Consider the following 21,929-nt stretch of genomic DNA (forward strand, 5'->3'; position numbering starts at 1 on the left):
GACTCGCAGTTGACTCCAAACCATCCTACCATTGCCACTTCTGACCAGTCAAGGCCTGCTATATTATAGAAAGCCGTCTAAATGGAGACCAGGTAATTTTATTCTCTTTCATAAAGTTCTTTATTGTTCCCAAATGATAACTAGTATAGCCTCCAATTGGGAAAATCCCCAAACTGTCACCTAAACAGCTAAAGAGAAGTAATTCACTTATTTGAATTAAGGGAGCGGCTGTGAGGCACTCGGAGAAAGAAAGAGAGCAGAGAGAGACACTCAGGCAGAAGGAACAGCTTGAGCAAAGGGCTGTAACACTAGGTGTCTCTTTATCTATGTAGTTCAGAGTTCAGCTTTCTCCAGGGGCAACATCTGGTAGCCGGCCAAGACTCCACTGATGGAGGTGTCTCCCTCCCCTCCCCCTGCCTTCTCTGCCCTGTCTCTCAGGAACCAGAGCACATCTTGCCATCCTCGGTTTTGCTGACTCCAGTCTCCTCCTCTGCATGAGCCTTTACATGCATAGTTGAGGTTGAGGAATCTGTGCCTAGTGGGTTTGAGGTTTCATCAAGAGAAAAAGAAGGAACTTACGTGATTTCACTGAGTAACTATTTTCACTACAAAAAATTCCCATATTTATTTTTTTCCCTTTTTGAAATGGCACTAAGGAAATACATGCCAGACTGCCATGAACAGGGTTGTACTTTCCAAACAGTAGCAAGGACTAAAAATAGAAAAGCTTGATTTGCTCAAGATGTCTATAACATAACTTCCTCTCCCGCTTCCTTTCCCCACCATGCTGAGCCAGTGCACAGAAGTGTACATGTTGGACCCTTTGAGTGTTTACAACAGCGTCAAAAGCATCAAAAGGGTGATAAGCCTATGTATAGTACACACTCCATAGAGGTTTCCAGAGAATTCTTATTGCCAAGACAAAGAATGAATCAATCAATCCACAAACAGCTACCAAATATCCCTCAATGAGATAAACACTATGGTGATACAGGAATGTGAGCTGTGATCCAACCTTCAGACAGTTTCTAAAAGGGGAGTAACAAGAGAATAATAGATAGCATTCAAATCTGTGAGTCCAGAACTTCCAGTTGGGATGGGGGCTGGGGTCACCTCTCCTACTGTGTCACCCAGGGCAGTTGACTCAAGAAATCTGGGCACCCATTTCCTCATCACAGGAAAGGTGAACTGGATTATGATCCTTTCGAAGCTGAGGCGCTATGATTTGTGATGTTAAGTGATTTCTACAGGTCTCCCCCATGTCGTATTTTGATTCTGGCTTTATGATATAGAGTTTGGAGGCACATCATATAATTACATCAGTCCACAAACAGGCATATATTCAGTGGCAGGAAAATGAAACATAATTAACTGATCCATCCATTAACTGATTCATTGTAGCCTTTACTATGAACCAGATACTACTGGATACTCTATACTCTTTACCTTAACTAATCCTCAGAATAACTTTCTAAGTGATCATTCCCATTTTGCATGTGAAGATAACTGGTAACACAACTTCCTGGCACTTCCAGAGCTTCCTGGCACTAAACCCTAGGTTCATGTCACTTCACCACACCACCCAGTCAATAGAGTCAGGATGCAAAGAAGGGAGAGATGGGGATGACACAACTGGCGGTGTCAGAGGGTACGAATTAGGCTTTTAAAAAATGGGAAGGATTCCTGATCAGTTGAGAGCTGAGGATACGTCAGGCACCAAGAAAGACACAAGGAGAATTAACTCACATGGGAAACTGACAGTGACGCCATCAGCCTCGCAAGAGCAAAAACGAAAAGAGCACAGTGGGAGATGAGGTGTACTTTAAAGGATGAGGTAGGTCTTGGAGTACTCTGAAAATCAACTAAGAGAGGAAATTTAGTGTGGCAGTCAAAAGAAGCCATAGAAGGAAAATAACATTTTTCGAAGACTAATTGGTTAGGGAAATGCAGCTGGAAGGGAAAAAAAAACACAAAGCAATGAGTCTATTGTGATATGGAGAAGGAATGAACTAGGACATCAAAAATGAAGAGACTAGAGCAAACCTGAGAGTCATTTTGAACCAAAAAAAAAAAAAAATCAGATGTTGGTGATAGATATATTTAAAAAGCAAGACACATCAACAGTGACCACAGAGTTTAGAATTTGGGAGCCAAGAAAATATGGTGGTACCTCTAACAGAATGGAAGTTTTGGGGGAAGACGTGAGTAGAATTTGTACACCTATTGAATGTGAAGGGGTTCCCTGTGGAAAGATTTTCTATGGATAAATGGCACAATAGTTGTCAAAGAAAGACACAGTGCCAAGAGTCGTAACCAGTCCAAGTCATTAAATAAACAGGGATGGAAGTTGACTCTGTGAGAGTTGTGACTCTACTGAGAGAAGACAGAAGGTCAAAAGGGAGAACACTGAGTGGGCACCTAAAAAATTAGGGACAGAAAAAAAGAAAAAGGGAGTTCTAAGAAAGAAAAGGAATAGTTGCAGATCTAGCAAAGGAACCAAGGAGGTTCTTTTTTTTTTCTTTTAATATTTATTTATTTATTTGCACTGGGTCTTAGTTGCAGCAGGTGGGCTCCTTAGTTGTGGTTCATGGGCTCCTTAGTTGCAACACACATGTGGGATCTAGTGTCCTGACCAGGTATCGAACCTGGGCCCCCTGCATTGGGAGCATGGAGTCTTAACCACTGTGCCACCAGGGAAGTCCCCCAAGGAGGTTCTTTTTAATGAAAATTGAAGGAGGAAGCAAGGAGGTTCAAGTCATCAAGAGTGTTCCTTGCCTGACAGAAGTAGAAGAATGTCTCAGAAAAATAAGTCATTAGCGAATCAGGGATTGGCGGGGGGAGGGAGGGGAGGTGGTAGCAGATGCATACAAGAGCCATTTCAATAGAGTTGAAATGACTTAAGTTCATGGTAGGACTGTAACTTAAAATCGGAGAGAAACATGGTGGAGGGGAGGGGAGAGAGCCTCATTTGCTGAATCTGTAACTGTGGAAATAGTTTTCTGTAGTAGCTGCCATGCCCCAAAACTGGTTTCTGTCCCCACTGGGTCAGAAGAGAAATACTAAAGTGACACTGTATGGCTTTCAATGAGCTAAAAGGAAATGGAAACAATCCAATAGGCACATTTCAAGTTACAAAATGCCTTGATGTAAAATGATAATAAAAATGATGACGTTCCCTGAATGTGCACAGTGAAATATTCTTCTGGTTGCTATACTTTTTATTTAATTGTTTGATCATCTCTCAATGGAATACCTGAGTCTCAGCCAGCCAGGTCCTCTGTGCAGTTCTGAGACAGGTTTTCTGAAGTCAGGACCCTGACTCTCAAGTGCACATATCGGCGCAGTAAACTATGGCGTGAATCTTTAAATCTGTGTTCAGGGGACAGTTTGCCATGCTCTTTTCAATACACATCATACATCAAATACACCACTGAAGGCCATTCAGTTAATCATTGCTCTAAATATATAATTTCTAATAGAAAGAATGAAAGCTCAATGATGCTAAAATAATGTTATGAAAAATACATATTTTAAGGTAAATCCTTTAATTACTGATCCAGAAAGTGCTATCAAATGGGTTATTTTCACCTGACTGTCCAAAAAAAAAAAAACAAGAAGATGACAGAAATAGAATTATCATACTAGTTCTATGACCGAAAAATTGAGAGATTTGGCTTAGAGATGATCCTCCCCAAATCACACATCACATGGATGTGTCATCTACAGGTCAAAACAGAAGGTGGTTTTAGGATAGGCACAGACTCCTTTAAGCACTAAAGGGAATGACACAAACTATGGGGAAAGGAGGGAGTGTCTGGGCTCTCTCTCCCTCTCTCTCTCTCTCTCTCTCTCTCTCTCTCTCTCTCTCTTTCTCTCTCTCTCTTTCTCTCCCTGCTTGTTTACACCAGGTACCACCAATTTTACTTTTTTCTACAGTAATAAAAACTGACATCTTTACTGAAGTTTATTGACAAAATAAATATAAAAACAAACAAAAAATTCCATTTTAAAGGCCTACAAGCAGCTTTCCTGTATTTTAATGTCAAAGTACAATCTTCCAATCTGTAAAGATGCAGACAATTTTTAAAAGGCTAAAGACAATATTGCAGTAGAGGATTTTACAACCAAACTCATAAAAGCGTGGGCTACCAATTAATGAAATTACTTGGAGAGGAACATGACAATTGGTGTTTTGTGTCCTTCATTGAAAAACAGTATAAAGGAAGAGTAACAATAAAGCGGTGCTGCCAAAAGAGAAAGAAAGGGACTGGCATGACTCAGAAAAAGGTAGGGTCTCATTCCTGCCCCAAGACACCTAATACTATGGAAACCTGGACTATTACCTAACTCTCTGAGCCTCAGTCCCTTCACTAGCACAAGGTGGAGAATTATCCCTACCCTCCCTCTTCATAAGTTATGTAAAGGCTCAAGTGAGATAAAGTATATGAAAGTCTTTCATTAAAAACAAAACAACAAAACAATGTCAATTTTGGAATTTACGAAATTTACAGGGTAGGAGTCTTGGACAGGTCAAACTCACAAAAGTTAATGATAAAATAATGATAATAATAGCTTAACCCCTCAAGGATTCATATAAGTACTGCATGCAATAATATATTTGCAGTTTTAAATACCTGACTTTTGAATGGATCAACCCAAATTAGCTATGCACAGAAAATCTCCCTAAAACATTAGAGTTGCAAAAGTAAGAGTTAATGCCCTCGGTTTTTGGTTTTGGCATCCTCTATGTCCACTTTTACCACTTCTTTCGGATCAAGTTGTTTTGTTCTCATCTTGAGTGGATTACGTAAATTACAAAGGAACTAAAGGATCTGTGAGCCCAATAGGGCTTCCTTACCAAATCCACGGATAAGAAGTACATGGTACAATCGGTGAGGGGATTGTCAGGGAATATGCCGGAGGCTGGGATGGAAGATGTGCTTATTTCCACTAAAGAATTACAAAGAAAGCTATCTTGGTGGCCCCTGGCCACTAGCCATAAACACATATTGTTGATGACTTTGGCTGCTTTTTGAGAATTTAAAATGATGTGCCTTCTCTCATTTGAAGGGACTTGATACTAAGCCAAGAGGCTTAAAAGTCCCCCAAATGCGTTTTGTTTTTGTTTTTATCCATTCAAAAATAAATCACTGCTTCCATGAAACTTGCTGTGAAATCTAAGCAAGCTGCCTCAAATCTTTGAGGCTTAATTTTTTTTGTATTTGTTCAATTAAATGTGTGCTATTCTTACTTGTGAAGATCAAATTCAATAATATACAGTATTTTGCAGTTTGTAAACAACTATGAAGTTATGAAAAGCTAATATTTTATTATTGGTAATAACACCTTGGGGCGTTGAATTTTAGAGTCATAAGAGAGCTAAGATTATTTAATTCAATCATTTTGACGAAAGAGCTTGTGGGAGTATTTCTTTGGTAAAAAGCCTTAAAATCCTCAAGTGAACCTTGAGGGGGTGTGGTACATCATTAGTGAACCTTGGGGAGGTGCGGTACAAAGCAAAGGACAGCAATAACTATGCCAGAATTCAGCACAGAGAACAGTTAACCCAGAACTGTGTAACCATAATAGCATCAATGGTGAACATTTACTAAGCTCTAGGCTATGGCAGGCTCATATGATATTCTCTACTTAACCTCACAACACCACAAAGAGATAGGTACAACAATTATTCCCATTCTACAGATAAGCAAACAGGGGCATGAAAAGGTTAAATAACACGATCACAGTCACATAGCTAGTGAGTGGGGAGCCGCGTGTGACCCCAGGTAGTCTGGATCAGCACTTACAGTGTTCGCCATCATACTAGGTTGTCCCTGAAGTTTTACTTGGCCTAGATGACGCAATCAGGGAGGGCTTTTCTGTGGTGGCGCCCTCAAGGGCAGCAGCGTGAGCTTGAGATAAATAGCAAAAGATAGCAATATCTAAGCTGACGTCAAACTGCCTCGACAAAAAAGGTGAGGGGGTGGGGAAGCCTCTTGGAAAAGAAAGTTTGGGGTACATACTGAAAACCAGTCAAAACAGCAGTGAAATCACTTAATGAGTTCATTCTTTCTAATAAAAGGTACTTTGCCAGAATCCCTGACACTCCTGGTGACATAGTCATCGAAAGGCATGAATGGGGGAAAAGTGAGGAAGGAAACTGAGAGCTCAAGCAGACAGCACCCCGCAGAAGGGCTGGCCACAGCCTACTGCTGCCCTCACTGGGCCTATATGTGCAGCATGTAAAACAGGGGCTTTGCTACCTGCCAATGGATCTTCACAACTAATAAATAGCCTTGATGCTTGTTGTTCTGTTCTTGGCATATGTATCTAAGGGAAACCCGTTCCCTAGCCTCCCACACAGTGACGACTGGATACACACACCCTGTGGCTGACTATTTAAAGGACTATATGTTGAGGTAGGTTCCCTCTATGCCCACTTTCTGGAGAGTTTTTCTCATAAATGGGTGTTGAACTTTGTCGAAAGCTTTCTCTGCATCTATTGAGATGATCATATGGTTTTTATTCTTCAATTTGTTAACGTGTATCACGTTGACTGATTTGTGTATATTGAAGAATCCTTGCATCTCTGGGATAAATCCCACTTGATCATGGTGTATGATCCTTTTAATGTGCTGCTGGACTCTGCTAGTATTTTGTTGAGGATTTTTGCGTCTATGTTCATCAGTGATAATTGGTCTGTAATTTTCTTTTTTTGTGATATCTTTGTCTGGTTTTGGTATCAGGGTGATGGTGGCCTCATTGAACGAGTTTGGGAGTGTTCCTCCCTCCGCAATTTTTTGGAAGAGTTTGAGAAGGACAAGTGTTAGCTCTTCTCTAAATGTTTGATGGAATTCGCCTGTGAAGCCGTCTGATCCTGGACTTTTGTATGTTGGAAGATTTTTAATTACAGTTTCAATTTCATTACTTGTGATTGGTCTGTTTAGTCACTTCATTGTACAGCAGAAACTAACAAAACATTGTAAAGCAATTATACTCCAATTAAAAAGAAAAAAGTGGCAAGTAAAGGACTGTATGTTTCTGATTTAGATAAAAGATAAAGTTTGGAGTACAAGCGAGCTAGGTCTACCAGAACAGCAGGTTCAGAGCGGCCCCCAAGCACATTTTCTCCCTAAATTCAGGTGTATATAGCATTTATAATTTGAGAGTACATCATCACCACAAAATTAAAAATAAAGAAAGGAAGCAAGCAAGAGGGATTCTTCCATATGGTAGAACTATTGAAAAAGAATACCAATATGAAGAATGGGAGAAAAAGTCCAAAACCGTAAAATAGGAGTTCCATAAGGAAGAAAACGGCAAATGAAAAATTAAAACTCATTTTCCCAACATCACAAGAAAATCCCTCTTAGCTAAATAAAAACTTGACTCCTCAGATCAAACAGATTCACTGAATGCTGAGTAGAAATACTGGGGTGAGGGTGAGGGTGAGGGAAGCTGTATCTAGAAACAGTGTAGTAAAATTGCTGAATCCCACAAACAAAGCTTACAGATCAAACAAGAAAAAGTTACTAAATTGGAAAAAGAATCAGACTGGCATCAGATTTCTCATCTGCAACACTAAAGACTGAATGATACAAAGTAATAACATAGAAATCTTTGTTGAATATTGAGGTAAAGAACATTTGACCCTAGAATTCTACTGCAGCCAAACTTTTACTTAACGATGAAACCAAAAAAAAAAAGTCATTTTCAGATATGCAAGGACTTAGAAAATATATCATCCATGTAGCCTTTCCCAAATAAACAAATAAGTAAGTAAATAAATAAATAAATATTTTACAAAGTCCTGTAGGAGGAAGAAATTAAAAAAAAAAAGGACATAAAAGAACCAATATGATGAATTCAAGAAAAAGAAATAGCAAACAAGAAACAATGCAATAAACAAAAGCCATAGTTTATTAATAATGTGATGGTACAATTTAATGGAGAAATAATTCTTTAAAAAGAGGTGTTATAAAGTTTAAAATATTGCAACACATTCTCCAAACTGTGTTAATAACACTTTAGATGAGGCAGGAAAAGGAGTGCTCAAACTTCATATGGTGTATAGATTAGGAGTGGGGCACATATGCATATCATAATTTTTCCTTGATAGAGAAGCATGTTTGAAAATATTTACTCCATATTGTTTGATTTATTTACATTACTAAGAAAAAACATGCATTACTTTTTAGATGTACAAAAAATAAATAAACGTATTTCAGCTTTGAAGGAATCACTAAGGTTCTTGATGGGAAAGATAAAATGGGATAAAAACTTCCACTGACTCAGAAAGAACCGACTTAAGTTTCACTTAATTTGGGCACAGGAAATTTTCTGAAATATGCAAATATTGTAAATTACTCCCAATAAAGAAACTCAGGAGCTAAAGCAAATCTAACCTCATTGGTTAGTTCAACACACAACAGAACTGACCGCAACCTATTTCCCCATAAGATTTTCTTGTCCAGCAATCAGCCAAACTTTCACTGCAGAATACATGCATGTGTCCTAGATTATTTCAAAAGAGTAGCAGCAGTGGTAATTGAGTTGATATGGGTGAATGAGCCTGTGTGTGCACACATACTCCACTATCGATCCCTGGGAAAGGGTTTACCTTTTAAAATAGATTCTTAAAAAACAAGGAAGAGAAACTATGACATTCAAGAGAAAGGGTCAGATTACTAAATGAAACATTGGAATAGTCCCTATCGGCTGTGGCCTGCTACTTTCAAAGAAGTTTTTATAAGTCTAGACACCAAAAATATCTCATTTCTCACCTGAATACCCAATCAGAGGATGATTCAGAGCGAAAGGCAAACAGGAAAACTCCGACATTCGCTTCTAGAAAGTCACACCGCCCGGAGGCTGTGACATGCCTAAGAACCCACCAGCCCTGCTAAACATACACTCCTCTACATGTGTGGACCGTAAAAGGAGGAGATAATCATGAAGCAAGCTGCTGCTGCTACTGTTGTTGCCAGGGTCACAAATAACCCTACAAATCAACTAGGGCCCCTCGCGAACACAAGACCCAAAGGAACAAGGCAAAGGGCCAGGAAGAAATAAGCATCACGGTCACTCCCCTGGTATGTTTTCATGGATCAAGATATTCTTATATCCTCACTACACAGGAAGGGTAAGCACTTCAGAGTGGATTAAAGTTTTTGCTGAGCATTTTGGTTTTGCTCTGACAATATCGCATCTCTACTCTTAATTTTTGTAGACTGGATCTCCTTTTTCACCCAGCCTCTTCCTTCCTCACCCCACTACCAGGTAGCAGAAGGGATGACTTCTATGGTAGGGTATGTCCAAACCATATAAATAAAGCAAGGCCTGCTGCCTATTTCTGTGAGCTCATGAATGAATGTGCCCATGGCGGGGGCCTGAGTTCTCTACGTCTACAAGTAAAATTCTGTCATTCCATACCTGTGATCATGGTAGCACTAGACTAAGGGTCACAGGACACAGATTTCAGTTCCAGTTCTACTGAAACGTCAATAGATTTTTAAGCTATTATTGATAAATGAAATACATAAAGTGAGTAAGTAGATAAATGACTACAATCCACCATTCACCCTACACATCTATGAGCTTTGAAATTGTTTTCACAAGAGTAGAAATGACTTGGCCCACAAACTTTTGGACCCTGACTTGAAGACAAGGCAATAAAGGATTTCGGAAGTTTCTCCGGAAACAGACTTATAGACATAGAGTACAGACCTGTGGTTGCCAAGGAAGGTTGGGGGAAAGGGGAGGGAGGGAGGGATTGGGAGTCTGGGATTAGCAGATGCAAACTAATATATATGGAATGGATGAACAACAAGGTCCTACCTTATAGCACACGGAACTCTATTCAATATCCTGTGATACACCATAATGGAAAATAATATGAAAAAGAACATATATGTAACTGAATCACTTCACTGTATAGCAGAAATTAACACAACACTGTAAATCAACTATACTCCAAATCAACTATACTCCAATAAAATTTTTAAAAATTAAAAAAAAAAAAAGAAATCTCTCTTCTTCCTTCTCTTTTCAACAAACTCTGGGCATTTCCCCAAGTTCAGTGAATAGCTCACATGACACTGTTTTCATGCTCTCCTCAGAAAAGTGACCTCTTTCAGGAGTTTTATGGATCACCCCCTTGAGGCAGACACCACCTCTCTCTCTCCTGGCCTGACAGTTCCTTTGAATGCACATCATTTTCTAAGTGGGTAGGAAGAAAATCAGTATGAGGAAATCATAAAGGGACAAATTTCAGTTCAATAAGAGAAAGACATTTGTAATACCTGGAGTAACCAGCAATGGATGAGACGGTCTGTTTTCTGAGGTGGAGGGGCTGGAGGTACCCTAGCAAAGGCAGCCATCTGCCTGAAGGGATGGAAGAGCTGATGGGAAGTGGAAAGGTAAAAGCCCAGGGTCACAGACACGTAAAAGCAAGCCACGGTCTGGGCCACAAAGAGAGAGGCAGAGTGAGGAGGTGTCAGCTGGTGGTCATGAAGAAAAAGTCAAGCAAACATGTCATAAAAAGGGGAAGTTAAGTATCGGGCACCTGAACTCAAAGCCATCAGGTATCAGCAGGTAAATCCCTGAGGAGCTCAAGGAAGTCTACCAGACAACTCAGAGCTATTTGCATAGGGCTTCCCACAAGGGCAACACATTTTGTCTGATGGTGTGTTAAAAGCACCACTTGGCACCCAACAACAGACCTGGGGATGTTAACCTTGTATTTCAATAGTAACAAATACCTGCAATGATTTCAGAATATTCTTCAGAATATTCTGTATTCTTATACTTGTTGCTTTATTGCCTAAAATTCCATTCCCCCATTTGAAAATTAAGATCCTAATTAGCCATCAAAGTTCAGTTCAGTTGAAATTGTTTCCAAGAATCCTTCTTGCATGTCTCTAGACAGAGTTAATTTATTTCCCCCACCCTCTACCTCAACAAAGGACTAAGATTGTGCTTCTGATCAAAGCATGATGACTAAGGAATAATTTACTACGAAACACCTTAATTTAGAAGTTGGGTATATATGCATCTTCCAAGCTTGAATCGGAGGTGGTATCTGATCTATTCCTTGGCCTTCAACATTGCCTCAGCTGTCGTAGTCACCCATAAACATTTTGTTAAATTGAAAAAAAATTAGGAGAGTCAAACGACAGAAAAGGCACTTGAGTTATGATCTCTAATTCCCTTGCAAACCTGAAATCCTATGACATATTCTGACCCTTTAAAACTTCTCTAAACAATGCTATATGCCTGCCCATTGGCTGGCTGAAATAGAAAGTAATTACCAACTGTGGCATGAGATCAAACAAAGCTAACAGTTCCAACGTTGAGACTCAGGGCACTAGGCCCATGATGACAAGTTCTAAGGCTGTAAACCCCAGTGTATGTGTCTGACTTATAGAAGTTATTCAACTTATCGTGAATGAATGAATAACGAATGAATGAAGTGATTGCTAAATGGTCACCCCAAACCTTACAGCCACTAGGCTCGAACTGATACTGACAGAAAAGAAAATCTCTCATTGATTTTCCAAGATTCATCTTTTCCCACAAAAATGAGAATTCTCAAAACAAGAATTCTTGACACTAAATATTTGCCTTTTGCAAAGGAAAAAGAAAAACGTTTACAGCATACATCAGAAATTCAGAGGCAAGCAAAACTCCCAACAACACCTGCTCCTTCCAAACAAAAGCATGTTACCCCCTCATCGGAACCTCAGAGTCTTGAGAGGCCTGAAGCAAAATCACGTGCACAGTGAGAGGAAGGACAGATAAAGAGTCAAGATTTCTCAAGAGTTCTGTCAGAAACGATAGGATCCACATCTTCTTGGGTCTCAGTTTCCTCACTTGTGAAGAGAGGGAATTAATTCATTCAGCAAGTATTTGAAAAGCTGTAACTAGATGCCTGGCACCAGGTTTAGACTCAATGATCTCTTAGGTCCCTTTCAGCTCTGAAAAACTTATAATTCTTAGAATCACACTTAATAGAGGTTCTTTTGGCTCTGACCTGAAGATCTGGCTGGAAACATAAACAGATTTCTACATAAAAACACACATTTACCAGCTATAATTTGGACTTGGCAACAGGAGTTTTCACCATTGGCTGGGAGAAAAACGTGCAGAATTTTCTCCTGTGATTACATTACTCTGAGTTCCATCGTAGCTCAAATCTAAAGTTGGGGCAAATATGGCCAGAGTGGGACCAAGCCTCTATCACATCACATCACCACCACACAAGGAAAGGACATGCCCATTTTCTTTTTCTTCTTCTTTTTTTTAAATTTATTTATTTTATTTATTTATTTTTGGCTGCGTTGGGTCTTTGTTGTTGCATGTGGGCTTTCTCTAGTTGTGGCGAGCGGGGGCTACTCTTCCTTGTGGTGCGCAGGCTTCTCACTGTGGTGGCTTCTCTTGTTGCGGAGCACGGGCTCTAGGCACGTGGGCTCAGTAGTTATGGCTCGCGGGCTCAGTAGTTGTGGCTCATGGGATCTAGAGCACAGGCTCGGTAGTTGTGGCTCACGGGCTTAGTTGCTCCGCGGCATGTGGGATCTTCCCGGACCAGGGCTCGAACCCGTGTCTCCTGCATTGGCAGGCAGATTCTTAACCACTGTGCCACCAGGGAAGTCCCTGCCCATTTTCTTTTGAACTTGCCAACAATCTTCCACATATTCAATAACAACACACCTCTCCTACCAGATCTGCCCTTTTCCATTTGGCAAAATCTGTTTTATTTTTTTATCCTTCTTCCTTCTGTTTTATAGAACATAAGCCAACATGGCAACAGGCTTTTTGTTTATTTCCTTCCTTTTCAAAAACAAAGCATAGTTTGGATATAGTTAACAGGACAAGACCTATACAGAAAAAGACTTTTTGTAATTTTATGAAAGCCCCAGGTTTGATTTTTCTTAATGAAACCCTTGGCAAGCCTTATTATTATTCTTGTCGCTGTTACTTTTATATGGCGACATTTATAACATCAAAATATCTGTAAGGTGATTATAGTTTAGTACATTCAAATCCATCTGTATTTCATTTAATTATTAGAGGTAGATATAGTTATCTTATCTTTAATTACAAGAAAAGTGGGCCTTAGGGTGACCTGGTCGAGATCATGTGACAAGAATAAGCTGCTCGACTAGTATCAAACACAACTCTTCTTGTCACAAGGTCAAGCAAACTTTTCAGAACTCAAGATTTTAAATGCTTACAAAATAGTTACATAACTATTCAAGAAAGAAGATAGACTAAACAAAGTGTTAATTGCATAAATTAAACAACATGCAAAGAACAGCCCTTACTAACATGTAAGTTTCATAAGGGCAGAACCCTGTTTGTCTTTTTTGCTATAGAATACCTAGTGCTATAAAGGTGCCCACACAGAGCACAGAAATATTTGTTGAGTGAATTAATCATTTCTACCTTTGTCTCCTCTAACCTGAAATTTAAGAGAAAAAAAGACACAATGACCTGAACTATTTAAGCAGTTACTTTCTATGGCTTTTCCTCTTTAAAATTTATTATGGGAAATCTTAAACATATACAAAGGTAGAACAAATAATGAATTAAACTTCCATGCACCCAACAATTATCAACTCATAGCTAATATTTTCTCACTCAGTAGCTCCCTACTCTTACGATTCTTCTTTATTGGAGTCTAGTTGATTTACACTGTTGTGTTAGTTTCAGGTGTACAGCAAAGTGAATCAGTTATACGTACATATATATATATATATATATATACACACATATATACATATATATATACATACCCACTCTTTTTTAGATTCTTTTGACTTTAAAGCAAATACCAGGCACTATTCACTTCATTCACCAATCTTGCCGACATTTCTCTAAAAAATAAGGATTTTTTTCTTTGACATATCTATAGTAACATCATCACCCCTAAAAATATGACAATAATTGTATGACAATATTATTTAGTTTTCCTTCCTGACATAACTGGCATTTAACTGCCTAAACAGTGGCAGCTGGTCACCAGTGGCTCTACATGAACACAGGCTGAGAACTTTTACTGTTGCTTCTGAATCTAGCCCTGAGTCACTTTGCTCTCAACACTCCCTGGAGCACAAATACTTCTAAATAGTCAACACATACCATACTGTGCACGCCTGACCTCACTCAGAAGAGAAAACCTAAGAAATTTTGCTGTTGCTTTTGCTAGAAAGATGTTGCTGACCAATCAGTACCCACAGTGACCAACCAGAACCTTAAAATATCATCCTTACTCATTTAGAATGCAACGTCTGTGGAAAGAGAAAAAAGTCAATAAAAAAGCCTGCTTGTGTGTCTCCAGGATAACAAGAAAATGTGGACTTCTCAAATGGCATTCCTAAAGAATGACTTTCAGTTTCAAAATAAAATTAGTAGGTAAAAGGATTTCCAGGGCTTCAGAGGGCAAGCCAGCAGAACTCTGGGAAGCTTGAGCTGGGCAGTTGGCATTAAAATGCCTTAGTGCTTTGTGAGGTGTAAAGCTCTCTCTGTAGGTTCTGGATAAATGTTTATCCACCACAGAAACAATCTCAGAATTCATGATTCCTAGCATGGCTTATAAACATGACTTCAACCCCAGATCTTACCTGTGCCCTGAAAGCACTGTCATCAAGGGGAGGTGGAGGAGGGAAGTTCCCAGAGCCCGATGGAGACGCACTGGAATCATCTAGAGGTGGAGGCGGGGGTGGAAGAAAATCACCTGCGGAAAGGAAACACACACATGAAATTAACACGGATGCAATACTATAGCACTCTTACAAACACAGACAGTCCCCAACTTATGGTGGTTCCACCTATGTGCAAAAGCAACAGGCATTCAACAAAAAACGCACTTTGAATTTTGATCTATTCCTGGGGTAACCACATGGGGTGCAATGCTGTTGTGATGCTGGGCTTCGGCAGGCAGTCTCAGCTCCCAGTCAGCCAGGAGATCGCCAGGATGAACAACCCATACACTTACAACCATTCTGTGCCCTCACAACCATTCTGTTTTTCACTTTCAGTACAGTGTCCAATAAATGACATAATATACTCAAGTTTTTATTATAAAACAGGCTTGTGTTACATGATTTTGCCCAACTGTAGGCTAAATGTAAGTGTTCTGGGCATGTTTAAGGTAGGCAAGGCTAAGCTATGATGTTTGGTAGATTAGGTGTATTAAATGCATTTTCCACTTAATATTTTCAAGTTACAGTGGGCTTTTCACGATGTAACCCCATCCTAAGTCAAGGAGATTTGCATTAGCTGGCATTTTACTGCGTTGTAATTGGCTTTGACACATGATTTTTTGTCCTGCACAGCAATTATTCCCTAAGTTCTCCTCAGTTAATTAGCATCCTTAACTTTCAGGAGAATGAGGACCAGACAGGATACTTAGAAGTGACATAAAGCTGGTGTAGAAGCGTGTCAAGTACATTTAGCCAGAACAGGGAAGGTGCTTGGAGCGGTGGATTACTGAGGTGTATTAGGCTTGTTGCTTGCCCTCAATGAATTTTCAGTCAAGTAGAGATGGAAAAAAATGTATAAACAGGTAAGGTAACACAAGGTGCAATTTATTAAGCTCTACAAACTCTTTTGGAAGTTAAGATAAAGGAAAGCTTACATTCATTTGGAGTAACAAGGAAGCTTTACTGGAGAATTTAAATTGCCCCTGAACATTATGATGTAGATAGTAAGTTCATGCTAGACAGAAATAAAGGAAAACAGAGGCATAATGGTAAAAAAAAAAAAAAATCAGGGTCTAGAGAATAAAAAGCAAGTTACAATATAGCATAAACACAAGAATGTAAAATAACACTAGAAGGTTATAAAAATTAAAGCAGTATAAAAATAAGCTTTTAAGTGTGTTCCACATCTAGCATAGAGTTTGAATTTTATTGTGCACGCAGTGAGGACCCATTAAGGATTTCTGAGAAGGAAACACTTCTAAGAATATGATTTACTAAAGACTAATCTAAAAGTGTGTGCAGGACAAGATTAGGAGAAACTGGAATAAGAAACATCCAATTTGGAAATCTATACACTATCCAGGCTTTAGGATACTAGGAAACCTAATATCGCTATGGGTTCTTGGTATGGAATCTTTTAAAATATTCTTTGCAAGAAATTCTATTAAGAAAAGGAAACCTTCATTTTCTGAAAAAAATTTCTCTATGTGCCCTTTTCCTTTTAGCAATAATGTTTTAGACGTGTTGGGGAACTGTCCTCCTCTATGGATAAATAGTTTTTCCTTGCATTTCAGCTGTTCAACACTTAGTGGTATAGTCTCTACCACCCCATGAGTCACTGTTGGATAGTACCAAAACATCACAACTTTGGTCTTCAGAAAAGAAAGAGTCTAAATCTCACAGTGGAAGGATGGTGACTTGGACTGGTTGTTCTGATACACCTTTGAGATTGTTCAATTGAGCTCCATTTGCCTTATAAATAACAGTCTTACACAGAGAACAGATTTGTGGTTGCCAAGAGGGAGGGGGAGGTGGGGTACGGATGGATTGGGAGTTGAGGATTAGCAGATGCAAACTATTATAAATAGAATGGATAAACAGCAAGGTCCTACTGTATATAGCACAGGGAACTATATTCAATATCCTATGATAAACCATAGTGGAAAAGAATATGAAAAAGAATGCACATATATGTATAACTGAATTACTGAGCTATACAGCAGAAATTAACACATTGTAAATCAACTATACTTCAATAAAATAAATTTTTAAAAAGTAACAGTCTTAGAGTTGGAAGAGTAGCTAACAGCTGTCAAGTCTAGCTCCCAGCCATATTCAGGCTACCAAGAAGTCAAACACACTATCTTTAGAGTACTCTGTTTTTTGGACTCTCAGCATGCACCGGGCACTGTGCTAAGATTTTCCTAGGCTACCTCTTACGCCCACAACAACTCTCTATGCTGATGGTTCTGAAACTTTAGAGCTCACTAGGATCGCTGGACAGTCTGTTTAAAACACAGATTGCTGGGTCCCACCCCCAGAAGCTCTGATTCAGTAGGTCTGGGTCAGGGTCTGATAATTTGCATTCCTAATAAATCCCCAGGTGATGCTGGTGCCACTGAGCCTGGGACCACACTTTGAGAACCATTGCATTAAGCAAAGTGTCATAGTATTCCTACTTTGGACCCCATAGAATTGGAACGGTTCAATGGCATGTCATATAGAAATATCTCTACTTCTCTCATCCTTCTGGGTGTGCACATCTGAAGATATATGTTGTCTATATCCTTATTAAAATTATAAGTCTCATAAATCTTTATGAACTCCACCTCAGAGTTCTAAACATTGGCTAGATACTAGAATCACCAAGGAATCTTATCTAAAAATGCCGATGCCCAAACTCTATCTCATACCAATGCATTCAGAATCTCAGGGACGGGGAGAAGGGATGAGATGCCCGTATTCCTGTAAAACCCAGATAATGCTAATGTGCAGCCGGGACTGAGAAGTTCACTGGCCTTCAAATAAAAACATGAAATAGCTGTCAAGTAAAAAGGATCGTCACCAAGATCTTTTCTACCTTTAGAAGTCATAATGTATGAGACGAAAGCTCACAATGAAGTTTTAGGTGATCTGCAAAGAAGTCTAGGTTGAGGGAGACTTGATGATCAAATTCTACTTCACAGCTTAATTTTCAGGTTCAAATGTTCTATCTGGACCTATGTCTTCTTCATATTCAATTTAAAAGAGAATTTCTCAGCACCTTCTTATACTCTACCAGATTCTTTATGTCATAGGAATTGTCAGAGCATTAAACAGTATCAGAAATGACCAAAATCTTGGAGATCAGATTATGAAGGTAGAAAAAGAGGCCCACAAAAGACACAGGAACTGCCCAAATTCTCAGAGCAAACTTGTCTTAGAATAAAAAGTACACCTGCCTGTCTCTGAGGTCCCTCCCAACTATATCCTTCTTGACCCTATACTTCTGTCATAGAAATTAAATATAGTGAGGTGCAGGTTGATGAGAGTCCTGGGAGAGTGAAAAGGAACCAAGAAAGAAAATACAATGTATTTTTTTAAAAGAAATATCTTGAAAACAACATAAATCTAGACCATGTGTTCTAGGCAAGATTATGCAGATTTATTAAAGTCATAGTGATAACCTCATAATAAGTATCTGCTTATTTTAATCTAAGTCAGACCAAAGTTTTCCATCTTTCAAGCTCAATCATCATAGGCTTTTTTTTTTTGCGGTACGCGGGCCTCTCACTGTTGTGGCCTCTCCCGTTGCGGAGCACAGGCTCCGGACGCGCAGTCCCAGCGGCCATGGCTCACGGGCCCAGCCGCTCCGCAGCATGTGGGATCTTCCCGGACCGGGGCACGAACCCGTGTCCCCTGCATCGGCAGGCGGACTCTCAACCACTGCGCCACCAGGGAAGCCCCATCATAGGCTTCTTGCTACATTGTTTAGAGTGGAGCTCACATTTTAAAAGGATGTGGAGGACTGGGTAAATGTAGAAAACAGACACACACACATGATAAAGGGATAGAAAATGGGTCCTTTGAAGGGAAGCATGACTAGTTAAGTCAGTTGCAACGAAAAACTCTTCGTAAAGAGTTTTAAATCAGACTAAGAACTATTATGAGAATTCTGACTTAAGGCTCACAATTTTCACAGGCAGGTCAACAGAGGGAAATGCCTCTAAGTAACAGTAAGTTCAGCTTAAGAGAGAAGGTACAATTTCCATGTTTAAGGAAGATAACAAAAAGGAAAGAACAAAATGTGTGTATATAAATGTTGCGGGGGAAGATCCTTTTCTTTTCAGTAGATTTCTTCAACTGATGAAAGAGCACCTGGCTGAGATGCTTGCAGGGCAACCCTCCTAGAGGAAAAAGCACCTGGACGGAATCAGCTGTAGTATCTTACAACCAGCAATGCTAATGTAGACCTTCACATTAGTGCATGCCCTGCCCTCTGGGCTTGCTGGGGAAATCCAAGTGAACTCCCAGACCCTGTGAATTACAGAGGCACTGAATAAATCAAACAGGCAAGCCAAAAATGGACACACATCAGGCAACTGGGGAATGCAGTGATACATAAAAGCTAAGAAAGAAATATTTGGTTTTATCAGGAGTAGAGTAGTCACAGACACATGTCTATAAACGTGGTTTCCTCCTTACCCTTTTCCTCACCATAGAAAGCCTACCCAACAAGCAAAATACATTTATTCCTCAATTACCAGCTAAAATGATTTACTCCAAAGTTACACTGCTAGTGAAATACAGAGCTGGAAATGGATGCTCACAATGCCTTGGAGAGAAGCAAGAAAAGATCTTGCTTAATTTGCTCTATACCATCCCATCTCATTGAGCTAATATTCAAAAGGTTTTTGCTTTGCGCCAGATGTAGCACCATAAGGCAGTTAAACGGTGAGTTCGGCAAATAAAGTCGTATATCCCTGATTGCCAAACACTACTTTATTCCAGTTGACATCAGAAAATAGCCCGTTATACATACCATTAACTTGAAGAGAGTGAGGAAAAGCTCCCAGAAACCCAGCTATTTATATTTTCTCAAGCTACCCTTTCTAGTCTAGGGGTAAAAAGGCAGTGGCACTGAGAAGCAGATGTGGCTACTTGATTGTAACTGAGTTATCACCCACTGTAGTTACCCCAATAACATGGCTCAGGCATATATAAAAGGCAGCTACCTGAAAACAGTTTGCTTAGCCCTTCATGATATGAAGGCCCCCATGAGAGGGAGAAAATAACAAGAATTTACCAACAAAGAAGATGGTAAGTTACTGGTTATGTATGATTGTAGTGCAAAAATACAAGGGAGTAATCAAACTCAGATCATCAATAAAGTCTGGATTCACTTACTATGGTTAAAAAAAAAAAAAAAAAAAAAAAAGCAAGCATCATTCTCCTTCTTCTTGATCCAAATATCCATGTAAACCTACATACACACACACATGCAGATTTAGATAACAGCCCCTTTTGTGCCTCATACAGGTTCTATCCCAGCATCTATAATACTTGATTGCATTTATGTGTTCATGGCCATTCTCTCCTAGTAAGAACTGAAACTCCTAACAAACAGAGCCCACTCATAATTTATCTTTATATCCCCACCACTTGGCATAAAGTTTGGGTCATGTCATCCCTCAGTAAACATAGGTTGAAAAACTAACTGAATAAAAAGCCATTTAATCACTCAATTGCTTTTTTTTTTTATTAAATGACCTGGTGTCTTAGGTGCTTTTCAAACATCAATGTTCAAATCACCAAAAGGATCTAGCTAAAATGCAGGCTCTGATTCGCCAGGTCGGGGGTGAGGCCTGAGATTCTGCATTTCTCACATGCTCCCAGGTGATGCTGATGTAGATCTGTGGACCGCACGTGAAGGGCTCTTGCAGTTGGCAGATGTTGGCTCTCTAACTTTCTTAAATGGAGAAATTCTGGTTGTTTAAGGAAAATCTAAACTTTAAGGTAATTATAAATAAAATTACTTTGGAGCTCCTCAAATTAAGAATTTAAATTATGAGTGCACAAGAGATTGGGTTGGAACACATACACACACACACGCACGAAATAAAAATAATTATGGTGACCAAATCATAAGCTTCAAGTAAAGACGGTTACTCTTTTCCATTAATAGTAACTAATAGAGAAAGGAAATATGTTCCAAAGAAAATAGTACAAAATTTCAAGCCCAAAAACTTAAAACTCAAAGCCTAGCTCTACCCTTTACTTTGGAAAAGGCAGTGCTACCATCTCAGGTTCAGTTTTCCTCACCTATTAAATAAGTATAACAATAGCCACTTCACAGTGTCACTCTGCAGATCAACCCAGTTAAAACTGAGACTCTAGACTCTGGAATTTTTTTTTTACTATAACCCAGAGTAAAGAAATAACCTTTTATATGATGATGCAAAACTCCTATCTGGACATGTGTAAATACATGTATATCTGAAACAAGGGTTTCATGAAACCATACTTATTGCATGTAATCTACACTGACATTTTCTCTGTTATTTATTTACTTTAAAGGTGTTGTGTGTGACCCACTAAAGTGACTGTGACCCATAAACAGGTCTCAATCCACAGTTTGAACACTGCTAAGCTAAACTGTATGTAAGTGACTTGTACAATGTGTACACGATAGATGACATTTTTTTCTTTTCACTTTTGCACAAAAGAGCAGCTGAGTCTAAATTTGCCCACTCAGTAGAGAAGACCAAATCTGAGAAGATGAAGCTCTCTGAGCAAGGTTGAGAAAAGAGAACAAGTGAGAAGATAAAATAAACAGAACAGGAGTGAAAAATCTCTGTAAGGTGGTTGAGTTATATCACAGCTGTAGCATTCTCCTCATAAATGAGAGGCAATTTATTATGAAACCAAGCAACTGAAGACTTTGTTTACAATTTTACCCTCAAATCCATCTTCAGTTTGCATTAAAACAGATGTGCCACCAAGAAAACTCCATCAGAAAGCACACTGGGTAAAATCTTCTAAAAATGAAGTATCAAGGTTTATGACATCAAGTAAATGTTATTTGTGTAATAACATATATACATATATGCCTGTAATATCAGGGAGTATCTTTTAAGTAGATTCCCAAGAAATTGTTAAAGGCAAGTTGCCTCTAAGAAGATCAATTTTGCAACTGGGGAACAAGGGTGGAAGAGAAACCCACTTTTCGTTATACAAGTTTCTAACCGGTCATTGTTCTACCCGCTTATTTTAAAATAACACATACACACAATTCAAAAGAGAATTTTCAGTACCTAGAAATGTGTCATAAGTTTTTAAAAGCCACCAGGAAATACTGGGATATGGCAGAGATCAAGGAACCATTGAGGATAAGTCCCATTTAATGCATCACCTCCCAGTCTTCTCCCAATCTAGTTACTACCCATTGGTTGTAACTAAAAATAGGAA

General features: G+C 39.2%; 1 protein-coding gene across 2 annotated transcripts in view; it reads right to left on the bottom strand.

Annotated features, from left to right (window-relative positions):
* The window catches only part of LPP (LIM domain containing preferred translocation partner in lipoma), a 698,095-nt gene that overhangs the window by 376,737 nt on the left and 299,429 nt on the right, over positions 1-21,929 (bottom strand). For both annotated transcript variants that reach the window (XM_022569708.3, XM_022569736.3), the window contains exon 5: positions 14,622-14,734. In XM_022569708.3, the coding sequence (XP_022425416.2) occupies positions 14,622-14,734 (113 nt within the window). The remainder of the gene's footprint in view (positions 1-14,621; positions 14,735-21,929) is intronic.

The sequence above is a fragment of the Delphinapterus leucas genome, chromosome 4 (genome assembly GCF_059928025.1).
Source record: "Delphinapterus leucas isolate spDelLeu-1000000601 "Yukka" chromosome 4, BTC_Dleu_Yukka2, whole genome shotgun sequence".
NCBI lineage: Eukaryota > Metazoa > Chordata > Mammalia > Artiodactyla > Monodontidae > Delphinapterus > Delphinapterus leucas.